This window comes from Taeniopygia guttata, chromosome Z, assembly GCF_048771995.1.
Source record: "Taeniopygia guttata chromosome Z, bTaeGut7.mat, whole genome shotgun sequence".
Classification (NCBI taxonomy): domain Eukaryota; kingdom Metazoa; phylum Chordata; class Aves; order Passeriformes; family Estrildidae; genus Taeniopygia; species Taeniopygia guttata.
This window is the reverse complement of record NC_133063.1, coordinates 64373019-64400064: the sequence shown is the minus strand read 5'-3', so window position 1 is coordinate 64400064 and position 27046 is coordinate 64373019. Positions and strand designations below refer to the sequence as shown.

Genomic DNA, 27046 nt, shown 5'->3' with positions numbered 1-27046 from the left:
ACAGAAAAAACAGCTTAAACATTTATGGGATATGCCAAGGATTACACATGAGAAAGATAAGAGGTTGCAGTGGGTTGATCTTAGCTGTCAGGTGGCCATGACAAATGCTCCACCACTGCTCCTCCTCACCTTGATGGAGGGGAATACAATATGATGAAAGACTTATGGGTCAAGGTATAGACAGGGAAAGATCAGTCACCTATTAGTATCATAGATAAAACAGACTCAGCTTGGAGAGATTATTTTAATTTATTGCCAATCAGATGATAGAAGGGAATAAGAAATAAGAACAAATCTTAGGTGTCTATACACCTTCCCCTCACCTCTCCCTAATTATCAGTCTCAACCTCACTCTGATTTTTTCCCTTCAGCAGCACAGGGGAACAGGGAATGGGTCTGCGGTCAGTTCAACACATATTGCTTTGCCACTTCTTCCTCCTCACACTCTTCCACTACAGCAGTGTGGGAGTCTCTCCTTCATGAATTTCTCTAATATTAATCATTCCCACAGACTGCAGGTCCTCAACTGCCCCAGTGTGGTTCTCTCCCACTGGGTGCAGCACTTCAGGAATCACTGGGCTCTCCATGGCTCCAGCCTCGGGTCTCCATGGGGACACAAGTCCTGCCAGCAAACCTGATCCAGTGTGGGCCCCTCTGTTCATGGGTCCATAGGTTCCACTAGAACCCGCTCCACTGTGGGCTTCCAATGGGGGTTACAGCCTCTTTTGGGCATCCAGATGCTCCAGCATGGGATCCTTCACAGAAGGCAGGTGGATCTCTGATAAACCATGGATCTCCATGAGATACAGAGGTATAGCTGTTTCACCATGGTCTTCACCACAGGCTGAAGGGGAAACTCTTCTCCAGTGCCTGTAGCACCTCCTGCCCCTTCTTCTTCACTGGCCTTGGCGTCTGCAGAGCTTTTTCTCTCTTATCTTCTCATTCCTCTCTTGGGCTGTTGTTGATATTGCATAGTTTTATCCCCCTTCTTGAATACATTATCCCAGAGATGCTGCCACTGTCTCTGATGGGCTTAGCCTTGGGCATGGGTAAGTCTATCACAAAAGCCACCTGGCACTTGCTCCATCAGACAGAAGAAGCTTCTCACTGAGGCCAGTCCTTGCAGGGCCCCGCTACCAAACCTCATGTAAACTCAATACAGAGGCCAAAAGATAAGGGGTCCTGAACGTACTCTTTTAATCCAAAAAATAATCCAGAATTCTTCCGATAAATCTTTTTCCATACATTCAAATCATTTTAGCACAGGCCTGGTATCATCTTGCAGACAGAGTGATTGATCTTTCTATCTGTGTATCAGGGATAGAAATTACGCATTCAAAATATCTGAACTGTTCTCTTGTGATTCATTCCACTGATTAACCAGAAGGCAGACTGTATTAACTGCCATAGGAGCTATAATTTCCATTTTTAAGATCTGTGTAGGTATTTTATATGTTGTAACTTGATGGTTGTTCTGTGGCTTGTGGCTGCCCTTCCTAGTTCCAAATGTTCTTGATTGAGTTGAATTGTAGATGTGGCTAAACGTATTGCTTCCTCTTTCCTTGAGTAATCTCTTTCAACACTACACTACAGCCTTGATACTGCTGCAGAGATAAATACACTGTATTCAGAGCCAAGCAGGCATCTTCTTTGTAGAGAAATATTTTAAGATTCCTCAGGAATTACTTATGACTGCACTTTTTCACTCTTGTCCTTGAAGAAGAAAAGACTTTGAAAACATTTTTATAAAATGATCATTTTTTACTAATGAGATATTGAGCATGACAAAAAGTATGTTTTTTAATGCCACTTGCACTTTTTTACATAAGATAAATGAAGATTTTTCAAAGAAAATTTTGCATTTATCAAAGTTCCAAATTGTTCTTTCTGTCATCAGGATAGTTTTCTGTATCACTATGTACTTCCATAGACAATGTAAGAATAATGTTTCTGTTAAACAAACAAGTTAACAAATTGCTCTGTAAACCACTAAAAGAGCTGCAAGAAACACCACTCCCAAACCATCCAGCTTCCAAGAAAGGATTGTTCCAATTTTCTCTCTTGCTGAAAAATGTTTTCTATTTATCACAAACACTACTGATATCTTTAATGCAATTTAGTAAAATTCTTATTACTTAGAGTAAAATCTAGTTAAATGGCACGTTTAAATTATTACCTTTGGGTTTTGCATCATCTGATCTTACAAAGAGGGATTCTTGAGTATTATTAACATTATATTATGTTAATTCTGCCTTTCATTTGAACAGACAAACTGACCTTGCCAGTGTACTTACTTGTTTGACTAGAAGGGAGAAGATTAACTTTCATGAACCATTATTTTAAAGGAAAGGAAATTGTTTATACTTAAACTACTGTGCCCTCTCAGGAGTACGCAAGAGATTACATTACATGTTAAGTTCATCACACTTTTGTAAAGCTTACCATACAGTAATACCTCTGCGTGTTCTACAACTGCAATAATACTTGGTTGCAAAAAGTTCTTCAGTTTAGAACCAGCATAAATACCCAAAGTATACAGCTATCCTCCATAAAATGGATGGGCTATCACATGCACTGTAGCTATACTGGTACTGCTGTACAATGCAAATCCTTGTCCTTGGAAACTACCTGAAATGTTTTCTATCAAAGCTGTTAGGGATGGGCACTTCCAGAATCTCAAGTGCAGATACAACCATTACTAGAAAGTATGCTGTTGGGTGGGTGTTTCATTGCTACTAAGACACCACAAAGCCTTGTGGTGGTCTTGTCTTATTTCACACAAACAGAATCACAGAAACACTATTAAAACTTTTGCCAGAATAAAAAAAGGACTCCAACCAACCACAAATAGATGTTGCTATTTGGCTTGCCCACACTAAAATTTGAATCATACTATCAACATAAAACTACTAAAAATGCTTGTCCAGCACAGCTATGTTAAGCCCAATACTTTACAGCAATTTCAGGACACCTAAATATAGTCCTGATGCTACAGTCCTTTGAAGCACACTACTGAATTACCTCCTCCTTTCATCTCAATTGCCAAAAGAAAATGCGTTAACTGAGTTAACTGGTTAACTGAGACTCTATAGTCTTGTATTCAAGCAGAAATCACTTTTCCATAGCAGGTGTTTGGAATTGATCAAACACTAAACCAGGCTTCCCTCCCAGATGAGGCCTTGTTTCTCATGAACATTTTGGACTAAAGCTACTTTATCCAAGGTGGTCAAGGATTCAGATCCAGAGGGGTATAATTTCAGTTCAGCCTGCAGCATACTGCAGGAGTCACAGACCAAGCTGGAATGCTTGTATAAACACATGCAGGAATATTTCTCTTCCTATTCACAACATCAGCATGCAAAAGATAATTTACGCAGCATCAGGTGAGATCACTTTGCAAGGGTTCAGGTTATTCAAAGCTTTTACAATCAGCAATTACTTATCCACCTCACACATATGCCAATAAATGTATATGTGGAGTTTCACAGGATTTCATCCCATCACCAGCTCAGTTTTACTTTTATTATGTATGGATTTGCCTAGGCAGGTTACCTTTGCTGGCAGATTTGGATTCCCTGTTCTCCCAACACCAGCCTGAACTGAGATCAGATTCTGATAGAACCAGCAAATAGAGGCTCAGGGAAATGATAATGCTAGGCAGAAAAAGCAGAAAACTCCTGGAAATTTTCAAACCTACTCTTTTCTGTATCACTAGTTCAAGATGTTATTAAATGTCACTGCCCAGGGACAGCAATGACTCAAAGTATTCCCTGCCTTAAAAGTTCTGGCACTTGACCCACTTCTTAAAAAGAAATAGGACATCAATTGAATGCCTAACTTTGCATTTCAGCTCACTAGTGACAGGACTCTTGTGGCCCTCTGTTGTGGTTTGACACTGGCTAAATGCCAGGTACCCACGAGAGCTGCTTGCTCACCCTCCCCTGCCACAGCTGGGCAGAGAAAAGAAAAATTTAACAAAGGGTTCATGAATTCAGATAAGGATCAGGAGAAAACACTCCAAGGGCAAAACAGGCTCACCTTAGAGGTACAAAGTGAATTTGTTGCTAACAAAATCAGACAATAATGAGAAGTAAAATAAGCCCATAAAGAATACTTTTCCCCGCAAACCCTACCTCCCTCCCACTGACAGCACAAGGAGACAGGGCATGGGGATTTGGTCAGTTCATCACCTGAGGTTTTCTTCTGCTTCTCAGGGAGAGGAATTCTTCCCCTGTGAGGCCATGGGGTTCCTCCCACAGGACACAGCTCTCTGTGACCTTCCCCAGCATGGTTCCAATCTCACCAGCAGCAGTCCTCCCAAAACTGCTGCAAACTGGGTCCCTCCCATGGGCAGACATTCCTTTCCAAACTGCTGTGGTGTGGGCCTCTCTTTCCACAGGGTGCAGTCCTCCAAGGACAGGCTGCTCCAGCCTGGAAGCAAGGCCCCCTCTCTCCATAGTCTCCCACTGGACCACAGCCTCCTCCAGGCATCCACCCGCTCCAGCATGGGCACCTCCCCCATGGGCTGTGGGGGACCTCTGCATCCCCCATGGATCCCCAGGGGCTGCAGAGGCACGGCTGCTTCTCCATGGTCTCACCAGGGCCTGCAGAGGAATCTCAGCTCCAGTGCCTGGAGCACCTCCTCCCCTCCTTCTCCACTGACCTTGGAGTTGTTTCCTATATTGTTTCCCTAACATGTTCTCACCTCCTTCTCTTCTCTGGCTAGGAAAAACTGTGCCCACTTTGTTTTGATTTTCTTCTTAAATATGTTATCACAGAGGCATTACCAATGTCTCTAACTGGTCCAGCCTTGGCCAGCAGCTTGGCCAACCTCAGAGCCATAAGCGACTGGTTCTGCCAAACAGTATGGAAGCTTCTGGCAGCTTCTCACAGAAGCCACCTCTGTGGCTCCCCTGATACCAAAAACCAGGCTGTGCAAAACCAACATACCTTCAAAAAGCTTTGGTGCTATAAACATAATGAGCCAGCTTGTTGCTACTTCCAACAACCCTCTTGGTAAGGTAACCATGCTTCTCAGGCATGCAGTTTCCATGATAGTGGCAGGATGCCCATGTGCTGCAGTGTCATGATCTCAGAAACAGCATGGCAAGAGTTCTCTTCTCTCCAGAAAGCTTTGGGGGTTTTTTTTCAGAGACATTTGCCAGTATCTCGTTCAGTTGCTGCAAACTTATCATCTTTCTAAGACATATGAATTAACAACTCAGGTGGATTGAGTGCTACCTAACCCGCTTCGTTTTAGTGATGAACGGTCCAGTACACCCCACCACAAACTGCAGGCAATGTAGGTCTTTTAAAATATGATTTTAAGTTTCTGCTGGTTTATTCAGGAACAATTAGTGATGTTTTTTCTTTAACCACCCTTAAAGATTCACTAACATCTGAAAAGACTCGTCTGTATTTTTATGAATGAAGAGTTATGGATGTCTCACAATACAGAAGCTACTACAAAGGCTACTCAATGCTTATTGATAATGTAATCTTAAAAAGTTATTTCCTTGCAGGTCTCTTTCTGTAGGGGTACAATTTTAGCAAAGTATGACAGTTATTGAGAGCCGATGGTAATGGCTTTTCTGTGCCTGAAAAGAGGCCTATCAGAAACTTGATTGTAGCCAAGTGATTCCAGACTAGTTTTCGGCCAGCTCCTAAATGTTACATTTTCCTAGTTCTTGCTTTAAATCATACCAGTTTGCCACTCTGCAGTCTGAGAACAGCCAGAAGACCTCAGCTCTACACTAGGGTACCTGAAAGACCAGGAGTCTCATCCTTTGTCTGATGAAACGTATTTGATCCATGTTAAATTTTCTTAAGTCTGGACATGTAGGGAGAGATATATATTGCTGCATCTTCACTGTTTTTTTCTTTTACACATTAAGACAAAACTGGCCTGCTGATTACATTCCTCTCCAAAAATTTTGTTTAATAGAAGAATATCATAATCACAGAAGAGTGAGGGTTGGAAGGGACTTCTGGAGATCATCTAGGCTAACCCCCCTGCCAAGGCAGGGTCACCTACAGCAGGTGTGAAGCAACACATCCAGGTGAGTTTTAATGTTTCCACAGTGGGAGACTCTACCACCACCCTGAATACTTAATAGAAAGACACTGTATTTTCTCCACCAATGTATTCTTTTCTTGCTTGCTTGGAAAATTCTGGATGGGATATAATCAAATCTTTTTCACACCATTTCACAGGTGCTTTGATCTGATGCCTACATTTACAGTAATAAGAAAGAGTGCTGCAATCCAAGATGTAGAGAATATGTCACCCTTAACCTTAAGAACAGAGATAGTACATCTTTGGAATGCTGAGCCATAGCTCCCTCCTTTTTTCTAACAGCTAGGATTTTCAGACAAAACCTCCATTCTCCTGCACACATGAGATTGCTTGGTTAATGTCCAGAGAATGTCTGGACTGCCAGAGGCCCTTCTCAAATACTTCAGCATTCAACACGGTACATTTAAAAAAGGTTATTACTCATTCTGGCTTTCCTGGCAAATTCTAATGATTTTTTTTTTTATTATTTTCTTAGTGCTTCCTCTAATTTGGAGTAGGACAACAATATCACCAATGGGCTGTATTTGGTCCAGCTGAGATGAAGTTAATTTTCCTTACAGCAGCCCTCACAGTGTTGTGCGGCTTTCAGGGGTCACTTGCGGCTGTCCCCCGTCCCTCCCCGGCCCCTCGGGACCCCTCCGGCTAGCTGTCCCCTCAGGGGACCGGGGTTTGCCGCGGTCCCGCTGCACTGGGCTTACCAGGCAGCGGCTGGGTTAGCACGGTCCGAGTGACGGTGCGCCTCGGTCGCCGCAAGGAGTCGAGATAAAGAGACGAAGAGAGGTCAATTGTATGCAGTCCAGAAAGATTGTATTGCCTGAACAGTTGCAGGGACAAAAGACCCTGGGCTACTGCCCGGATACAGTTTTATACAGCAAAATTAAGAGATAAGGTCTAAACAATAGAGACAGTGTCCAGCATGGGCCCATCAGAACCACCCCAGGGGTCAGGTCCAATGGGAACTGCTCAGGGGTGGGGAGAAGGGGGTTTACATAAAGATGCTGAAGCAAAACTTTCCCGAAACAATGGGGCATACATAAATGTATATTTTCCTCATACCTAAATGTATCTTTTCCTCAGTTTCCAATTCCCAAGGCCTTTCTAAATCCCTTCCTCCACACTACCACGCCAGCGCGATAGCAACAGTGTTGCACATCGCACCGATAGCAATAGAGGTGTTGATAACACCCCAGTGTTTGGCTTCTGCTGCTGTACAGCACTGGCACAGCACCAGCACCATCTTCCCAACATTCTGCCCTCTCCCATCAGTAGGCTGGGGGTGAGCAAGATCTTGGAAGGTGACACAAACAGGCCAGCTGACCCAAACAGACCAAAGGGGTATTTAATACCATATATATATATATATATATATATATATATATATATATATATATATATATATATATGGATATAAAATATCATAAAACATTAAAAATGTAAAAGCTAGCCAAACGAGGAAGAAGAAGACATTTATGTTTGCCTTACAGAGCAATGGCTACTTGTGATGAAGTCCTGCTTCCCAGGAAGTGGCCTGACATCACTTGCTGATGTGACATAGTGAATAAAATCTTGGTTTTTTTCCTTGGCTTGTGTGCATGCAACATTTTGGTTTTGCTTAAGTAAATTGCTCTCAACCCACAAATTGTCTTCCATCTTATTCTCTGTCCCCTATCCAGCTGAGGAGGGGAAGTGATAAAGTAGTTGGTGCCTACCTGGCATCCAGCCAAGGTCAAACCACCACAGTTCTTTTTGGCTTCCAATATGAGGCAAGACAATGGCAGTTTTATCATGCATGCTATCATTATAGTGGTTGTTATGTAGCAAGCTCTTCTGCAGAACACTAAGTTTGTGAGCTGCTTATCTCTTTATTTTGCGAAGTTTAGGAACATGTTTACCCAAACAATGACTTTGCCCTTACACTGATGGCTTCACCATATTGGGGGAGTTATCTTAGGGGATTATGAGGGAATATATCTCCCTTTCTCTGACCATGACTGATGTAGATGGTTTTATTATGCAAGCTTCTGCAGTCCTTGTTCATCCCTACAGTGAGCTGTTTAATACTAATAATTAATACTGCTAGCATATTATGGGATTTGTGCAGTCTGGCGGTGTCCTGATGTAAGGGAAAACAGAAGATGCAGCAGTTAAATGGGCTGAAGCACTGCTTCCCAGGAAATGGCCAGACATCAGTTGTTGATGGTAAGTACAGAATTAAATCTTTCTCCTTAGTGTGCATGCAACCTTTTGCTTCAGTAAACTACCTTATTTGAACCTACTGGTTGTTTTCCACCTTACTTTTCCTCCTTTTTTCAGGGGAGAGAAAAACTGAAAATGGGGACTGATAAAGTGGCATCCAGCAAAGGTCAAGCCACGATATGGGCTAAATCATATTGTCCACCAATTTTATTTTTGGTGCAAATATTTTCAGTTTGTTTTAGTAAGAAGTATTTTTGTTCATTTGTACATAAGGATAAATGGGATATCCCAAAGGGCACCAGAAAAGAGCTTCCCTTAAGCCCAGAATCACAGAGGATTCATCATTCCTTTCAAGACAAGCTTGTGAGAATTGTCTGTCCAACCTTACTGAAACCTACGTGTTTTGCAATAAAACTGGCAACCTGGGAAAGCACTGCAGACACTGAAAATTCCCAAGGTGTGAGCACAAAAGGCCAGGTGTCAGTGCAGTTTCTTGCAGTTAAAAAGTACATACCTGCTTCAGGACAGCTATTTTGGAACATGCCCTCGTCGCCAGGACTCGTCACAGAAGCTGCACTCTTTTGCAGACTAACCAGGAGTGCAAACTTCTGTTGCACGCCCTGCCGCTAGGCGCTGCCGACAACTAATCTTTTAAGTATTTTTCTTCAATCGCCAGTCAGAAATAACACACAACAACCACGAAACCACTCCCGCCTCCCCCTCACGGCCCCCCTGCCGCAGCGCCCCCTAGCGGCCGCGCTGGGCTCCGAGGGGAGGGGCGGGGCGCTGCCCTGCCACGCCCACCGAGAGAGCGCGAGCGTGGCGGCTCCGCGGCGCGGCCGGGGCGCGAGGCTCCGCCCGCCTCCCTCCGCCAATGGGGGAAGGCGCCCCGGGGGGGCGGGGCTGCCGCAGGCCGCGCGGGGGGCGGGGCCGGGGAGTTGCCGCAGCGCCGCCGCTTGTAAACAGATCCCGCCCCACGTGACGCGCGCGCGGTGCTTGCGCGGGGGCGCCGCGCATTGTCCGCGTTGGTGGCCGGCGGGACCCGCGCGGGGAGCGGGAGGAGGCGATCCCCGTCCGCCCTTCCTCCCTCGTCGTTTCGTTGGGCAAGCAGCGCACCCTCCCCCTCGTACCCCAGCCGCTAAGATGGCTGGTGGTGGGCGGTAAGGCGGTGCGGGGCTGCGGAGCAGCTGACGGGACGGGAGCGCGGAGGGCGGGCGGCGTGTGCTCGTGTGCGGAGTCGCGCAGCGCCATGTCCGCCTTCGCCCTGGAGGAGACGCTGGAGGCCGACTGGGTGGCCGTCAGGCCGCACGCCTTCCAGGAGCGGGAGAAGCACAAGTTCGCCTTCATCGTGGCCTGGAACGAGATCGAGGGCAAGTTCGCCATCACCTGCCACAACCGCACGGCGCAGCGCCAGCGCAGCGGCTCCCGGGAGCTGCGCCGCGGCGGCCCCGAGGCCGGAGCCGTCCCCAAGGCTGGCGGCCCCGCGGCGCGCAGGGACCCGGGGCCGCCCCGGGGCTGCGCTCATCCCCGGGCCGAGGCGCTGCCCAAGAGCCCGCTGCGCTCTAAGGGCAGCCCGGCCCGGAGGCCGCAGCGCGGCCCGGAGGCGGCAGGTGCCGCCGAGGAGATCGAAGTGCTGGAGCTGGTGAAGGAGGACGTGGCCGCCGCGCTGTCGCTGCCGCCCTCGCCACCGCGGGCGAGCGAGTTGGGCGCTCCCGACGCGGAGCCGGCGGGGGAGGAGTGCAGCTGGGCCGGCCTCTTCTCCTTCCAAGATTTGCGGGCCGTGCACCAGCAGCTGTGCTCGGTGAACTCGGAGCTGGAGCCCTACCTGCCTGCCTTTCCCGAGGAGCCCTCGGGCATGTGGACGGTGCTCTTCGGAGCACCAGAACTGTCCGAGCAGGAGATGGACGCGCTCTGCTACAAGCTGCAAGTTTACTTGGTTCACAGCTTGGATACCTGTGGCTGGAAGATCCTTTCGCAAGTGCTCTTCACCGAGACCGACGACCCCGAAGAGTATTATGAGAGTCTGAGTGAGCTGCGACAGAAGGGGTACGAGGAGGTGCTCCACAGGGCCCGCAGGCGCATTCAGGAGGTGAGGCTACTGCGTGGTCCAGATGCCCCCACTTTAGTATCGCATTTAGTTTAATCTGTGCCATCTTTTTTAGTCGTTCTTGTTTTTGCTGTCCTGTTCCTTAGTGAGAAAAATGGGGTTTAACCTTTCCAAGGTCCCTAGGGCCAGGATTCAAGGAGGTGCATATTTCTCTACTCATCAGAGTGTGGCTCAGTACTTTCTTCTGTGCAATCAAATGTGGATGTTTATGAATTAGGTGGATTTGGCAAGGTCTTGGTCCCATAGTTTTGTTCTTGCATTGCCTTGCACCAGTACGTGTTGGGGTCTGAATTTTTTCCTTTTAAATGAGAGCAGCAACACGTGTTGTTAATTTTGATAGTACAGTTTAGGCATTTGAGACCAAAAAATTCCAGGTTCATACAGGCCCTGGGTGCTGAATCTGGTATTCATATAGCGAGATTATGTTTTCCAGTGGAGTTGGAGTAAGTACAATTTTTGTTCAGCTGAGAAGTTCCTCGAGTTGGAACTTAAAGTAAAAAGCAAGCTGTCTGGTCCTAGTGGATATTTGCTGTGTTGCTGTTGATATTTTCTGTCAAGACCTGGCTGTTTCAGGACGCTTCGTGTCTTTCTTACACCATATACTGTTCTAGACAGAGTAGTTGAAGATGCCCATCTAACTAACTTCTAGCATCAGTGTATGAGAATTTTTACACTTTCTCATAAAGTGCAAAAATGGACTGAGTTGTGTGAGGACCCATATTTCAAGTATAAAGTGAGAATTTTACATTAGTTTTTGTGCTTCAGTGGCCTTGCTCCAGAATGTACCCGCATCTGTCGAGGTGTGACTATGAGTCAGGTTACACTGTGCTTTACTTTTACAAACATCATCTTAATTCTGTTGTGGATATAGGTCAAGTTCGGCTGCTTCAGCTACCCACGTATATCCTGCCAATATTCTTTTACAGGATGTGTGGTGGTGATTGTTTTTTTCCTTGATGGAGTGTGAGCATATCTTTTTGGTCTCTGACGGCATAGTTTTGAGTCCATAGAATTCATGCCAAGCTTTTCCTTTTTGACTGGAGTTACAGGATGTGAGAAAATTGTAGTATCCATTAAGTAACCACGGTAAGAACATCCAAGTATAGCATTGCCAGGTAGTTTATTTCCATACTGTTGTGTTAGGATATATAATTCTGATTTTTCTTTTTTTTTTTCATATCTGTTTAAAGGACTGAATTAAATTTTGCTATTTGGTGTACAATTGGTTATTATTTTAATAACAGTAGAGGTTTTAGTCCACAGACTATAAAAACATACAGTTGTTCACTGTTTTTTTTTTGACTGCATGAATGCTTGCGAGTGTATGCTTAAACTAGATTTAGATTTTAATTCAGCAGTTTTTACAAGGAGCTGTGCAGGATAAGAGAAGTTCATGTTAAACACGTGGAATCTGGGAGCTGGATACCTAAGTGGAGGGATGTGGCATTTTTGAGGAAATATTAGTTAAGAATTACTGAACAAGAGCTGTTTGTTTCTTGGAGAATCTCAATTTCTATTTTGCAGTACTACTGCCAAAAATAAATTGGTTGTCTAAACTACATCATTTTATTCTGTGTTAATGTTCTGAACTTGGTGCTGACAAAATGGCAGAGCCTGAGTATGTATTTGAGTGCTGTACAACCCTCCTTTCCCATGATAACCTGGGTAGTGTACCTAAAGTCAATACAGCTGTACTGTCAGTTGTGTAAGTCGATCCTTCTTTAATTAAGGGTAGTTCATGTTTAAGAAAAGAAACCAATGGAATGACCTGCTCTTTCCCTTTTGGCTCTCCGGTTTCTCTTTTCCTTACCTGTTAGGGGTTTACTTTGTCTTCAGGAAATGTCTTTCTTTAAGCACATACTGATGCTCTTTGTCATTGCAATTCTAAGCAAATGAAGCAGTGGATGATGGGCACTGCTTGGTATTTCTGAAGTAAAGGCTTTTGTACTTTAAAGAAAATGCATTATTGAATGCATGTTTTTATCTCACAATTTACTTTTCCATCTGTGCTGGAATTCTGTCAGCTGATAGCAGGAGTGTTGGATCCAAGGAATTTTAAACAATTTTGTCTCTTAAAAGAATTTTTTTGGGAAAAGAGGAAGTGATTGAGAAGCATTGGTAACCAGAATGGTATCTAGGAGGGAATGTGAAGGGTCTTCATTAATGTAAAATTGTGCAACTCCCAAGACCTTGACTTAGCATTTTAAAATGTGCCTCTGTAGTTTATAGTTATTTAATATATGTCTTATAATTCCTAGGACAAATTTCTCTGTGCAGTTAGACTATTACTTGAGAAATGCTTGCAGGTTCTCTTGATTTGTATTCTTAAGTAAGCAACCAAACCTCATGTTCATTGTTTTAGCATCTTCTGCTTGGACAGTCATTGCTTCCCATAAATTATATGAAGGCCAGTTTATTTTCACAGCAGTTAGTAATCGTTGCTTTTTGTAATAGTAATTTTTATCTCAGTCTGATTTTAAGGTCTTTAATAAACCATAAGAATGTTGCAAGTGGAAACATATCCAAAATGAGTAAGTAAAATAGTTGTAGAGGAACTGTGTGACCTGGGATTCATTTCTTATACCTGATTTGCTGTTTTGATATAACACTTATTTTTTTTTCCAAATTAAACTATTAATTTTGAAATAGTTGAGGAATTTATTTAAAATAAAAACTTGTCCATGAGGTTTATACCTGTTGAAAAAAATCTTCAGGTACTCAGTTAAAAGATAAAAAGCAGAAAGTACTGAATCCTTTTTAATGATTCCAGCTTCCTGGGCAGTATTTCCAAAATACTATACTCTGTGTCAGGAAGGCAGAAAATATTTGTCTCTCTCAGGTCCTGCCAGTTGCCTATTTATGTTCTTCCTACATAGAGAGGAGTTTTTCTAGGCTAAGTATAGATGTTTGTAGATTTCTGTGAGTTTATGTGTCTGTGCTGTATCTCTTTGTCCATTCTGTGGTTTCAAAAGGCTGAAGGTAGTCATATTTTCCTGAATAAAAAATGCTGTTACTGTAGACTGTGATCAGGAGGGATGGGTGGCTTAGTCATGCCCCAAACACATTTCATTGTATGCTTTTGCATAACAAGGTGGCAGTTTGGGAAGTCTATTTAAATGTTACACGTCTACTTCAGGATCTTTGAAATATCAGCTCCTGGGAATGTTCCTGTTCTATGCAGGTCTTAGTAGACTGGTGTATGGTCTACAGCCCCTGTTGGGTGCAATTTGGTGGACTGTAGTCTATAGAATCTTGAGTGCCAGGTATAAAACTAGTGAGAAGCTTGCTCTGGTTTTCTTTTTGCTTTATAAAAATCTGTGAATTCCAGTGTCTGCAGGTAGACAAAGACTGTTTTGTATCCCTTCTCAGTGTGTTTTCTTTTCAATTTTTTAAAATGTGAACTTTCAAATACTTCTAATTGCCTGATTAAGTTCTGACGTAATTCTGAAAGCATCTTCTCTTCAGTGGCTGACTTTAGACTGCCGTGCAAGTGAGGATCTACTGCTATTTATAATTTCCATCTTCTGTATAGAGGTGTATTTGCTAAGCATGAGAATTATCATGCTTGGTTTAATTTTCTTTTGATTCAAAGAACTAGGAAGGCTAAGGAAAAACAAATCTATTTTGTTACAGTAACAACTTGTATGAGAAGAAAATGTACCTTTTTTTTAATGGGAAGCTATATGTTTGCTTTATTTCCTTCATAATCTGATTTTTTTTCTAAATTACTTTTGCATATTTAATAGACAAGTTTGTTTTGAATGAATGAAATACGCTTGTCAGATTAGAGGAAGTGGCAAGGAATTGGTTCAGTTCTATTTATATCAAAAAAGGTATATAATAGCCAATAATATTTTGCTTTGTTGAAGCTGTTGTAATATTTTAGTAATCAATAATATTCAAGGTTCTCTCAGTAATATACTTTTATTTCTTTGATTTTGGCTGTATGCATTCAGCTCTAAAGTAAATGTTTATATGGTAGGTTGTGAGGTGCTATAACAAAAGTGGAAGTTTTCCAAAAGTGAGGTGTCTGGTTGCTGCTCAATGATCTGCATCTAGGCACGATAAGATTTAGGGAGAGTTTCAACATCAGAATCAAAAATAATGCAAAGTAAATATAAAACATTACAAAAAAGTATTTAGTGTTCCAGTAAAATGGAAAAAAATTAGCAACAGTAGTGTTTCCATCAAAACGAATGTAACATCTTTCTATGCAAGAAGGAAGACTAACTGAATATGGCATATGAACTGCAATAGTTAGGTCTAGAAGATACATAAGGTGTTTAAGGAGGGAACAGAACACTGGTTTGGATTTTACATTGGGAGCACAGAGGATTAAAATAAGATACTGTGGATTTTTTTTCCTCTTGACATGAGGAGATCAGAGTTAAGACTTAATGCTGAGCGTTTGGGAAGTCCAGGCTAGTTTTGATGGAATGGTTTTTTTTGGTATTAATTATTTGTAGAGTTAACGGTTGTTTCCAGTAACACTCTTTGGATTATAAATCTGTTGTAAATCAGCTGTTTAAGTACTGAACTAGTACTAGAAGTTAGTACTAACCAAAATATGTTAGCAGCTGTAGGGTATGCTCTGTAGAACTGGCAGGTAGCCTCCAAGCTCTTTGGAGACATCTACATTATATTAATACTCTGGCTGGTATTGAGCGACTGCTAGAGCAAGTTGGCAATGAGTACTGCAGCTGTACCTGAAAGTCAGAGTGCTTAAAACAATGTACATTTATTCAAAACATGGGAAACTTATATGTTTCCCATGAAACGTATAAAGAAAAGGGCATTTATTAAAAAAATTATATCTTTCTTGACAGAATTTTTATCTTAGATGAAAAGTAGAGGTGCATTCTGTACAATATAGCAGTATAAGTAAGCCTGGAGTTAATTTTTGGAAACGGGAGACAGCAGCTTGCAAATCTCATAATTAATTTCCTTATCCAAATAACTGGAAGACCAAAAAAAAAATGCAGTATATGGTCTTTTTAACTGCCTAAAGTGGGATTGGGGAACCATTTATGTCTATTACTTGGGAGGGTACTCTGATACTCTGATGCTGAGATAATTTCATTTGATATTCCCCTTGTTTCCATAGATATAAATTTTCCTCTGTTTTTTGTTTAAAATTTTTGGTACCTATTTGCAGCATTTTCATATGACAGAATATTTTGAAGAGGTGCGAACAATCTGTGTAATATGTGTTCTATATCCATTGTGCTACTCAGGTTTCACAGCTTCCTTAATTTCTTAGCTTTTAGAGATGATACTCGGTTGTACTTTCTTCGTGCTTACCTTTTTCTTGTGTACTTTTTCTCTTTTTTTTTTCTACCATTATTTTCTTTCTCTTCTGTTGAATGGCCTCCTTTCAAGTAAATGCTGTTTAAACTGCTTTCTTAAGCCAGTAAATATTTTTTTCTCTCCTTTTCTGGCTGACATAATATTATTACCCAGGCAGGTATTGAATATGAAAGCAGATTTACTGTCATAGGTTAATCTTTCATGTTTCTGTAACATGACAAGACACTGTTTACAAATAGGGAGGATTGTGTGCTTAACATATGTAAATATTTCTACCACAAACCGAGAGAAGGCATTGAGAAGCAGAGATTTTTGGAAATTACTACATTTTTTATGTTTGAGGTTGTGCTTTTAACATCTATTTTTTAATATTATTAGCAATATAGCATTGCAATGCACCAGGATATTGCTGTTACTGGAGAAAACTTCAATGGAAGTTAGGACTCAGCCCAGCTAAAGATATATCTGCCAAAGAGATGAAAACCTAGTTATTAGAAATATGGTAGAGAGAGAAGGAAGATAGGACAGGAGGAGAGGGAAAAATTATATTCTAAGGATACAGAGCGTCAGTGAATTAGTCAATACGTATATGGATATGTTTTGATGAGAAGACAGCTTCCCTGGCAAGCCAGGCTTTGGACATGGTCATCTGCAGCTATTCACTGCAGATGTAAGTAGAACATTGGTGAGACCATCGGCATGACTCCACTCACCAGTTACAAAACCTTTGGCAGATACTGCTTTCATTCAAAATCTTTCAGTGGTAAGACCCTATCTCTGGGTTTCTTTTCTGGGTGTGGTATTTTTGTAGGAGTATCAAATGCATTTTTGTGAGTTTTTTTGATTACTAATGACAAACATTACCCGTTCAGACAAATTTGAATGCATGGTGGACTTTTTTTGTTAAGGATTTGCTTCTGAAAAGGTCTTACAAAACACTTCCAGTCATTCAGCAAACATTTAAATTTTTTTAAAGGACGTTGAGTACTTCTGATTTATTAAATGCAGAAAACAACCCAAATTTTTAATCATCTACTGTTACAATACTTTTAAAAATGTTTGCGGCAAGTGGTTCTGATCTGCTTTTGGAAAAATGCTGTGATACAAGTGTGAGGGAACTGCATGTGTTTGAGGTTTTTTTCTCTGAAAATATTATTTAAATAATCAATTAGCATTTGTTTGTGGTGACTTGCAGACAATTTATGTGGGTTATCTAAAATTAATAGTAGCGCAACTTTTCACAGAGCAGTATTGCATCATGACTTATTTGAGCTACTTTAGGGAAAGGGTGTTGTAAAAGATTTTCAATAACTTGAATTATAGATTGTTATGTTAGAAGGAACCTTACTGTGTTTTCTAGTTGGAGCCTATACTTAAAATAGAACTAGTTTTGATTAGGGCTTTCTTGAACTTTAAAAAAAGCTGTGTTTTATATGTGTTGAAATCTAAAAAATGAAGAAGAAAAAGAAGAAATGAAAAATATATGAATGTATTAATATAGTTGTGAAACTTTTGAGGGGGAGAATCCATAGATTAGTTCTAGAGGTTTCTAAGTTTGTAATTTTTCTACAGTATAAGTAACCCTGTGGCTTCAGATTCCAAATTCTTTAGCCTTCGGAAGTGTGTTTCTTGTTCATGATCATCAGATGTCCAAATTTTAAACTGTATTATTTTGTCACTTCAGAGTAGTGTAATTCAGAAAAAAAAATCATATATGGGAGGAGGTTAAAAAATCCCAAACTGCTTGCAATATTGGAGGTCTTCTGGAGGAATTGAATGAGTAGGTAAATGGTATGTATAATTTCAGATGTGTTTTATCATTATTTTTATCTCACATGGATTTTATTTCCCTTTAACATTTAAACTGAGTATCCTTTTCCATTCATTTCTCCCCAAGAAAAGGAAGAAAACCAACTCAAACAATTAGCACCACAGAAAACTAGTCTGTGTTCCACTGGTGCTAATAGAAATTGTTTTTGCCTGAAATACTCTTCTGTTATGAAAGTGATTTAGTAGCTTGTAATTTACTGTATTTACTGTTAAGATAGGAGGAAAAATATGAATGATATGGGATCTAAGGATTTTCTTGGTATCTTATTTAGCTTTTTGTTTGTAATAGTGAACTGTAAATATGTTCTTTCTACTAGGCTTTTTTTTTGGACTTACCCAACTTTTAAATAAAATCACTATTATTTGAGCTTTAAAAATTTCATTTAGGGTTGCAAAATGCTGTTTCCTTAGACCTTCTTTCCATGATTGCATCGTTGTATAAGGTGCCATAGAGGCTGAACTGTAGCAGCATTGAAAGAATTCACAGAGGGCTGTTTGAATTACCTCTTGTCTGTCACCTGGGCTTAAAGGTGGTTCATCAGCTGTGTTGTTGGATCGAGCTGAAGAACTGGATCATAAGCTTGCTAGTGTTGACAGTGGGGGATGCTATCCCTTTCTGTCCTCCCCCACGTCAGCTTTGTATTCCTTCCTGTTCTGCTTCTCTGTCCTTCCAGTATGCTGACTCAACTCAATAAACCTCAGTACATTACTCCAAGAGAGACCACAAAGTGTTTTTTTGCCAGACGCTGAGTTAGTTCATTGAAGGATCTGAGAAATACTAAAGCCAAAAGGATTTGAGAAATACTAAAGCCAGTGAAGTGGAGAAGAGGGTACCTGAGAGCAGAAGCAATATGGAACTGTCTACTAGACTGGGAAGAAGAGAGGCAAGAGGAGATAGGAAGCGGAATCTTCTCTCTATAGGAGCAAGCGGTTGGGTCAGCTTTAAAAAGCAAATTCACCCTCATAAGTTCTTAGAATCTAGTATTGTTGTAATGCTTTTCCTGTTTTGAATTAGATTTTTTAAAGTCTAACAGTAGACTTATCAGACATTTGAGAATTATTCACTACCATGCCAAATGCACTGTCAAATTGCTCAGAGTACTAATTCAGTGCTACAATCTTAATTCCCATGAGCTGACTTCACAATGAAATTGATTGTACCTCTTTCATTTTTCTTCCCATCAAATGTTCTTCTTTGTTTTCATTTGCTGCAGTCGAGTATTTGGCTGGGCCTGTGTCCTGACATGGCAAATCTTATGTGAGAGGTTTTAAGACTAGCACTGTAATACCTGCTACCTAAAATTACTCGTTCTATGCAAGTGTAAGTTTGTTTAGATAGTTGTCAGTTTTGATGCTCTTGAGTATATTCTCCTGACTCACAGCATAGTTCAGAAGGATAGAAGAAGACAATTTGTGGACCAAAATTTGAAGTATTTTACGGCACAACTTGAACATTTTTGTTCTCAGTTTTCTGACCTGCAGAAAAAAATACTTAGAACTCATTAGGATATGTGTGAAGTAATTCTTTGCCAAGCCTTCAGGGTGAGGTGTTGCCTAGAAGTCTTTTTGTTCAGAGTTACCACATTCCAATCAACCAGTGATTCATTAATGACTTTATCTTTTAATTATTTTGCCCCTTTTCAAAGAAAAGGAGTCTCAAAATACCATAATAACTCTGAAATACAGATCTAACCAGATGTATTTAGTGAATGAAATTGTTACATTGTAAATACCTATTTCTGTGTTACTCACAGGAGAAGGAGAACCTAGCACTCCTGTATGATGACAGCGCCCATGCAGTTAGCCCTTGTTTGCTATGACTTCTGTAGCTCATCTGTGGCTATAAAAGTAATATACTAAATTCAAACTAATACCTGGTATTTATAGACACTCATTTGACATGGCAGTCTGACTAAGGAGTCGTACAGCCACATCACACAGTAAGGTAAGGTGACCAGACTAGTACCAGCTTAAAAAAGCACCCCACATAGTGTTACAGATTTATCTTGTTTACAGAGAAGGAGATGCATAGTTTCTAGTTTTTGACATTTCCCTCTTGAGCTTTCAGAAGAGATCTAGTGTGCCATACGTTGTTGTCAGAGCTGACAGCTTTATGCCTTAGCCTTGTGATTTTCCAACAAGTTTTATATATACATACAGTTCTGCTGAGATTTCTATTTAGAATTCTGTGTGGGAGGAGACAAGTTGCATTGTTTAGTAGTGATGCATACATGGAAGTAATGTTTTGGCTCACTTGGCTGCATTAAAATACTACTTCAGTTTTTCTTACTCAGTTCAGTTCTTTTCTTTATCTGTGGAGTTGTATTACGGGCAGTATATTGAATGAGGTGTGTTTTGGTAAGCAGTGTAAAAGAACTAGACAAAGGTAATTGTTACTGTCCAGGAGCTGTTAACCTGAGTATAAGTGAGGATCGCTGAGTAAAAAGTGGCTAAGCAATCTGTGCTGGTCATAAACTTCTGGGGTGTGCTCTTGCAAAGGGTAGATGTTGTACATCAGGTCGCCACCAGAGCCACTCTATGACTCCCCTCGTCAGCTGGGTAGGGCAAGAAAATGATGTGGCTCATGGGCAGAGATAAAGATAAGAAGAGATCACTCACTAGTTATTGTCACAGGCAAAATAGAATCAGCTTGGAGAAATTAATTTAATCTGTTGCTGATAAATCAGAGTCTGATAGTGAAAAATAAAACCATATCATAAAACATGTTCACACCACCCCTCCCATCTCAACTTCCTTACCGATTTCTCTACCTCCTCTCCCTGGATAACTCAGGAGGATAGGGAAGGAGGGTTGTGGTCAGTTCATCATGTGTTTTCTTTACCATTCTTCCTCTTCATGATTTTTCCCTGCTCTAACATGGGGACCTACCCACAGGAGACAGACCTCCATGGACTTCTGGCAGTGTAAGTCCATTGCATTGGGTGCAGTCTTTGGGAACCAAGTGCTCCAGTGTCTGTCCTCCATGAGATCATAGGGGTCCTGTCAGAAAACTTATCCAGCGTAGACTCTCTTGTCCATGGGGCCACAGGTTGCCGGGAGCCTGCTCCAGCATGGGCTCTCTATGAAATGGCATTTTACTTCAGGGCCCATCCATCTGCTCCAGTGCGGGGTCTTCCACAGGCTGCAAGAATATCTCTACACAGGTGCTTGGAGAACCCCCCACAGATTCTTCTTCACTGACCTTATTATGTGCAAAGTTGTTCCTCTCACCTGTTCTTGCTCCTCTCTTGGGCTGCTGCTGTTGAGCCAGCACTCTTTCCCCATCTTGTATGTGTTATCCCAGAGGTGCTGTTGTGGTTGCTAATGGATTTGGCCTTGGCCAGTGGTGAGTCTGTCTTGGAGCTCACTGGCTTTAGCTGTGTTGGACATGGGGGATGCTTCTGACATCTTCTCACAGATGTCACTTCTGTAGTCCTGCGGTACAAAACCCTTTCCACCCACCTGGAACATCTCTGCACACATGTACTGAGGTCCTAGGCTCACTGTGTACAGGTAAAAGACTGTTTTAAGTAGTGTTTAAAGGGAAATGATGTGGTTCATTTTGTATTAGCAGCTCTTCAGACACCTAGATGACACATCTTATGTAAGTATTCTTAATTTTTTGTGTTTTGAATGCCCATGTTTGGATTTCCAATATCTTTGTTGGGTTTTCCTATTTGCTGTTCCATTTTTTTGAATGCATGTGGACTTTGAACTTGCTTGCTATGTATGTTTTATCTGTGCTTTTAGTTTAATTAGTTGAATTAGCTCAGCTCTTCTTTAAATAGCCATTTTAAAAACTACCCAAATCCAGACAAAAGCCTTGGCAATGCATCAGCATACACTTCAATGCCCTGTCTTCAGATGTCTCTGAAAAAAAATGGTCACTTTTTGTGCACTCAGTAGGTGGTCAATTGCTATGTTGTTTTCAAATAAGTTAGTATGGAATTTACTTGTTTTTATCTTTTTTAACTCTCAGGAGGCTAGACAGATGTAGTGCTGGATCCAGCACTTCCCATGCTAGTCATTATTAACTAATTTATTTATGACATCCTCCCTCTCTATCTAGGTTTTGTGTTCTCTTAGATGATTTTTGCCCTAGCAGTAAAATATACTTTAGACCTGTGTGGGAGAGTCTGGCTTTGGTCTATTACTGCTACAGTAATGCAACTGACCTTTTTTTACCACAAAGGTAAGGATTATTGATGGCAGTGCAATCATGCAAACAGCTGGATATCCTGGCAAGTCTTAATCTTTTAACTGTGATGGGTGACATTGAAGTACAGAACCACATGTTTGTAAGAGTGAGAGAAGCTGTTTGCCTGTAGTGAAGATTTCATGTAATTGAGACTTCTGTTTGTTGTCAGGACATGTAGAAATGTATTTGGTTTTAACAATGATTTCTTTCATTTGGTTAAAGAGAAACAGTTCTAAGCATGTTCTGATGGAAAAAAAAAGTTGCCTTCTATGTTCAGTTGCTAAAATTTTGCGTACAGATTTTACATACTCTCTAGCTTTACTTCTTTATAACTCATTGTCTAAATGTTGTTTCGGACTATTGCCAGTGCATCATCAGGAGGGTTGAATATTTTACTCTTAGGACTGCTGTTCTCTGGAGAAAGGATGGAGTATCTAAAACTGCTGTCTGCAGTACTGTACTTCTCTCTGACAACAGCTATCTGTAGTTCTACCTGTGAAACTGAATATGCTTCAATTTGAATATTTAGAACTCTTCTTAGAAATGGCAGGTAATACTGTCAGGCTTTTGACAGTCTAAATTTGTAGAAAAATAGGGTGTTTCTGAAGCATGAAGGAACTTGGGAAGATTCTGAAAAAATATCTTTATGACTGATTTTATGTAAAAATGGTTCTGTGTCATATTGCCATGTTTTTATAAAATACGCCAAAAAATAATAACAGGGAAAGTTTTGGTAGTATTAGCAAAGAAAATATAGGACTTGACTCTTCTATGATTAAATAAAACTTTGGATTATGCACCCAGCTGAGGTCAACTTGCACATAATTACACTGTTTTAATGCTTTTAAAGTCTTTTGAACAAAATAAAATAATTAGGAAAACTCCAATAACTATATGTTATATAGTTCAAAGATATGTGCTGTTAAATTAAAAGAAAAGTGTTTCCTGCTAGTTAGAGTGTATCTGCATAATAGTTGCCTAAAATATATGGATTCATTTAGTTGTGAACAATGTAACATCTGTGAAACATGATTCTTAAAATAAATGCAGCATTCAATGTGCATAGCGCTAGTCAGGCCTGTACAGGATGTTACTCTACTGTCCTCCACCCACTTCTTTAAATAACGTAATTTAAAAATTGTGAAAGTCAAAAATTGATACTGAGACTGTTGAAGTAAATGAGCAGTAACACTGAATGTCTGTGCTGAGAACTAATCTTCACTGGGGCATAAAATAAGCCACAAAAATAGTCCATGTATTTTATGCCAACACCTTGCCTGGCTTTAATGTTCTGTGTTGGTCTGGACACTTGGCTGGGTACTCATTTTAGTACTGCCTGTGTGAAAATAGGAGCATACAAAATCAAACTACCTGTGGGTCTATGGAGGGTGTGGTTTTCATTATGACATTAATTCAGCATCCCAGGTATCTAGTAGTCTGAATACTATCTGGAGAGCAGCCAGCTAAAAATAATGCTTCAGCTAGCTTTGATCTGGAGCAGGAAAGCTCCATCAGACTGTGTTATAATGGGAGGTGCTCTGTGCAGCCAGTTTGACACCATCTGTTTCCTGTGTCAGTGCCTCTTCCAGACTGCTGGCAGTGAAGCACCTGGACTTTTCATCGGGGTTAAAAGCCTCCATACAGAAGTAGAATCAATGCTATTGGTCTTCTGTTCATACCACCCTGGATTGTTGAATTCTTGGTGGTTGATATGCACTCCATTTCCAAAATGTGAGATAGAATAGTTCTGTATTCCTTTAAACCACTTACATAGAATCATTTAGGTCAGAGAAGACCTTTAAAATCGTCAGGTCCAGCCATTAATGTAGCACTCCCAAGCCCACCACTAAACCATGACCTTAAGTGCTACATCTGCACATCCTTTAGGTACGCCCAGGGCTGATGACTGAGCCGCTTCACTGCACAGCCTGTTCTGACAGTTCTTTCTGTGAAAAAATTCTTCTACTGTGCAATCTAAATCTGGCACAATTTGAGGTTATTTCCTCTTGTCCTGTCACTTGTTCCTTGGAAGAAGAGATGGATCCCCACACAGCTAAAAAAAAAAAAAACCAGTTAAAAAGCCAGTCACCAAGAAGACATACTCTACATTTGCATTAGGCAAGATTAGGGAAGAAAGTTGTCAATGGTATTTCCAAGTACTGTATTAGCTATACTGTCTTACTTCCCTTTGTTTAATAAACTTAGAGTTGACTTTTATAGTTAGTTCATATAGTTCAGGTGACTTTCCCTAGAAGCTGATCTACTCATCTTGGGCTAGATTGGATATTTGCTCAAATACACCTTTTCAAGTGGGTTATAAGGTACTGTACCATTTTGAGAAGTGATGTATTTGGAAATCCAATTTAGTTTTTTGCAGGTATTTTCCTCCCTCTCTCTTCTCTTGGGGAAACACGCATTGCAATGGGACACTAGTTTTTCTGCTTCCTGCTTCCTTGGTAGCTGGTAGAGCAAGCAGCTATTTATAACCAGAAGGAGTCAGATATTTTGATTTATTTAGGCTAATCTTGTAAAACTTATTCTCTAGACAAATCACCAGTTCCATGAAAGGCACCTTAGTGCTTTTCTTGTAATGTGGGTCTCAAAGCTGAACACAGTATTCAAGGTTTATGTCCAAGGTTAGTGTTTTTTGTGAAAATACGGTGTGAATAGATGGATAGGTGTAATGTGGCTGTATGTAACAAATACTCTCAGGCTGGTTACTTTCCTATCTGTTTTGAAGAATATCCCTATGGAATAGCTCATTGGTCTGTGCATTAAACCAAATAAGAATATACTCTTAGGTTTCTAAGTAATTTTTCTTGTTTTGTTGCATCCTTTTTTGGAACTGCAGACCAGATGAAATTTTGTTTCCACTTTCATTCAGAAAGCCTTCATTAGTAACAGGATTCTGCTTGCATCATTGTCTTAGGGATGAAGAATGGAAGCTTACCTTGTGTTAACAGTGAAAGAAGAAATATATGGATACAATGCTATATTAATGTGTTATGAATAACCCACCCTTATTTCTGTGCTTGGTTTTTTTTAATTGAAGGCTTAGTGTTTTTGAAGGAGTTGAGAATTAGGATTTGATTCAGCAGCAGGCTAACACAGGCAAGACCATGGAATTATGCGTATTTATCTTTTGTATACACAGGAATGTATTGATAATTCGTTATTTTATCCCTACTATTTTCAGTGATAGACATTTTTTCTGAACAGCTAACTAGTTGTAAGTAGCTACTAGTTTTTAGTGTCCTTAAGATGTCTTGTACCATTCTGATAGTCATAAAAATGGATTGCTCCTCTATTTCTTGGCACTTTCACTCCAGCTTAGGCAAAGTTGTGCCCATCTACCAAAATGCTAGAACTACTGAATAGGCCTTAAGAATGATCTGTGAATAAAAAGGCAAAAGCCCCTACACTGTATTGTTGTGTCCTGGAATAAATGTACCTAAGATTCCCCTTTAAATTATATTTAGAGTATTATATTTTCTTGAATTGTCATTTTTTGCTGCCCTCTATAATTTATATCCTAGTAGAGTAGTAGTGTTTAATGATGAAACAGAAGTGTAAATATATTTAATAGTGAGATACTAATAGCCTAAGCAACAAAAGGAAATTGTCATGTACTGGTAGAGTTTCTCCTTGGTGCAATGGGTGGCTTGAGAAGAAAGATTTAGTAGCTCGATGGAAGGCTAATTGCAGCTTTAGGGCTGCAGAGGGATTTCTGATTATGCTCAGGGAAAGTAGAAGAAAGCTGGTATATGGCAGCTCTGCTTTTAGGCCCTAGTCACATGGAAGTGGAGCATGGAAGATGGTGCATTTTTAGACTAGATGGTTGAAACAAATAGTTGGAATAGTGTGAGCTTCTTAGGGACTTAACGTATGAATCCAAGAATATATGGGTTTCTGTAGTTTCAGGCTATGTTATATGTATCTAAGACTGAAAGTTAATAAAATGTTAGTGTTACAGACTGCAAGTCCAATGGTTGTGTTCTCAGTGAGGACTCAAATGCTACAAAATACTGTGTACTACTGGAAGAGTAGAAGAGCATAGGCAATGACTTTGTGATAAGAACAATTGACTGTGTGAAATAGTTTAGGTGCAAAACAGTTTGCCTTGAGCCGAAGTTTCCTCCTTGTAAGGATTTTCACATGTGTTTTACATCCTCTCTCCCAGACCTTTCTTCTCTGCTAAACCTTAATAAGGGAAAGCTCTTCCTATCTTTTCATGGAATCTGGTTGTTACTTTAATACTGAATGTATAAATAAAGCTGCTACGACCATCTCTGCATTCTGCTCTGCATCCTCTCTCTAACCTCCTTTAGTGCTTCAAAGGTGGAGCTACATAGATGTTCTAAAACAAACTTTCCATTATGAAGAAAGACTTTTCATACCCATTCTGATAATTGAAACACAGCTCACTATACAGAGTATTTAATGGATGGTTTAGCATCCAACATCAATGAACAAATAGAAGATTGGAATTATTTACCCCATAGTGTTAGTAATCTATGTTAAGTTTAAATAAACTTGGTCTGTGAATATATACTTTTGAGATGATAATATAAAAGGCAAGAGACTTTGACTTAGAAAATTATAAAAGAAGGAAATTGATTTCAGATAATCTTGTATTTGTAAATACATTAAGTACTCCACATGTCTGTATGAGATGAGCTTTTATTAAACAAAGTATTTTTTATAAGACATGGTGAAGGGTTTCCAGCACGATGTAAAGTCTGCTTGGGCAAATGCCCAAAATAGATGCAAAATGAGCATATACAATATACTAGCTACAATCATGCATTGTAGCTAGTTTGTACAAACAAGTGAATTTTCTGCTTCATAAGAACTAAAAGGCAGAACAGACAGACTTTGATGTTGTATTATAGGAATTAAAGTAGTTTTATACTAACACCTAAGTATTTTTAAGGATTATAATGCTTAGGTAATTCCCATTGTAAAAATAAAATGAATGAAAAGTTCATACATTCGAAGTTTTGTGATTGAACCTTCTAGGAAGTTTTGTTTCATATGGGTTACTCTCTGTTGGAGACCCCACTCATGTAGTAGAGGCTGTGTGTATCCAAAGAACAGACTGACAAAAAACTGCAAAACCCAAACACCAAAAATTCTCAAAAATGTAGAAAGTTGAAAATGCAACTTCTCTTTTTGTCTCCTTGTCTATCATTGTTTTCCCCTGCTCCGATACTCAAAAGTGGGAAGTGTCTGAAGTAGCATACCTGATCACTGCATTATAAATTGTCGTGCTAAGTTGCTTTTTCTGTTGTCTTAATGCCCATATTCATGACCTTCCAGATGTCTTTGGAAA

The 27046-nt window shown here is 40.5% G+C and overlaps 1 protein-coding gene across 1 annotated transcript in view; it reads left to right on the top strand.

Annotated features, from left to right (window-relative positions):
• The first annotated feature begins 9209 nt into the window (after positions 1-9209).
• Positions 9210-27046, top strand: part of JMY (junction mediating and regulatory protein, p53 cofactor) — a 63950-nt gene continuing 46113 nt past the window's right edge. The window contains exon 1 of the mRNA XM_012577688.5: positions 9210-10361. Coding sequence (XP_012433142.5) covers positions 9522-10361 — 840 coding nt within the window. The 5' untranslated portion in view covers positions 9210-9521. The remainder of the gene's footprint in view (positions 10362-27046) is intronic.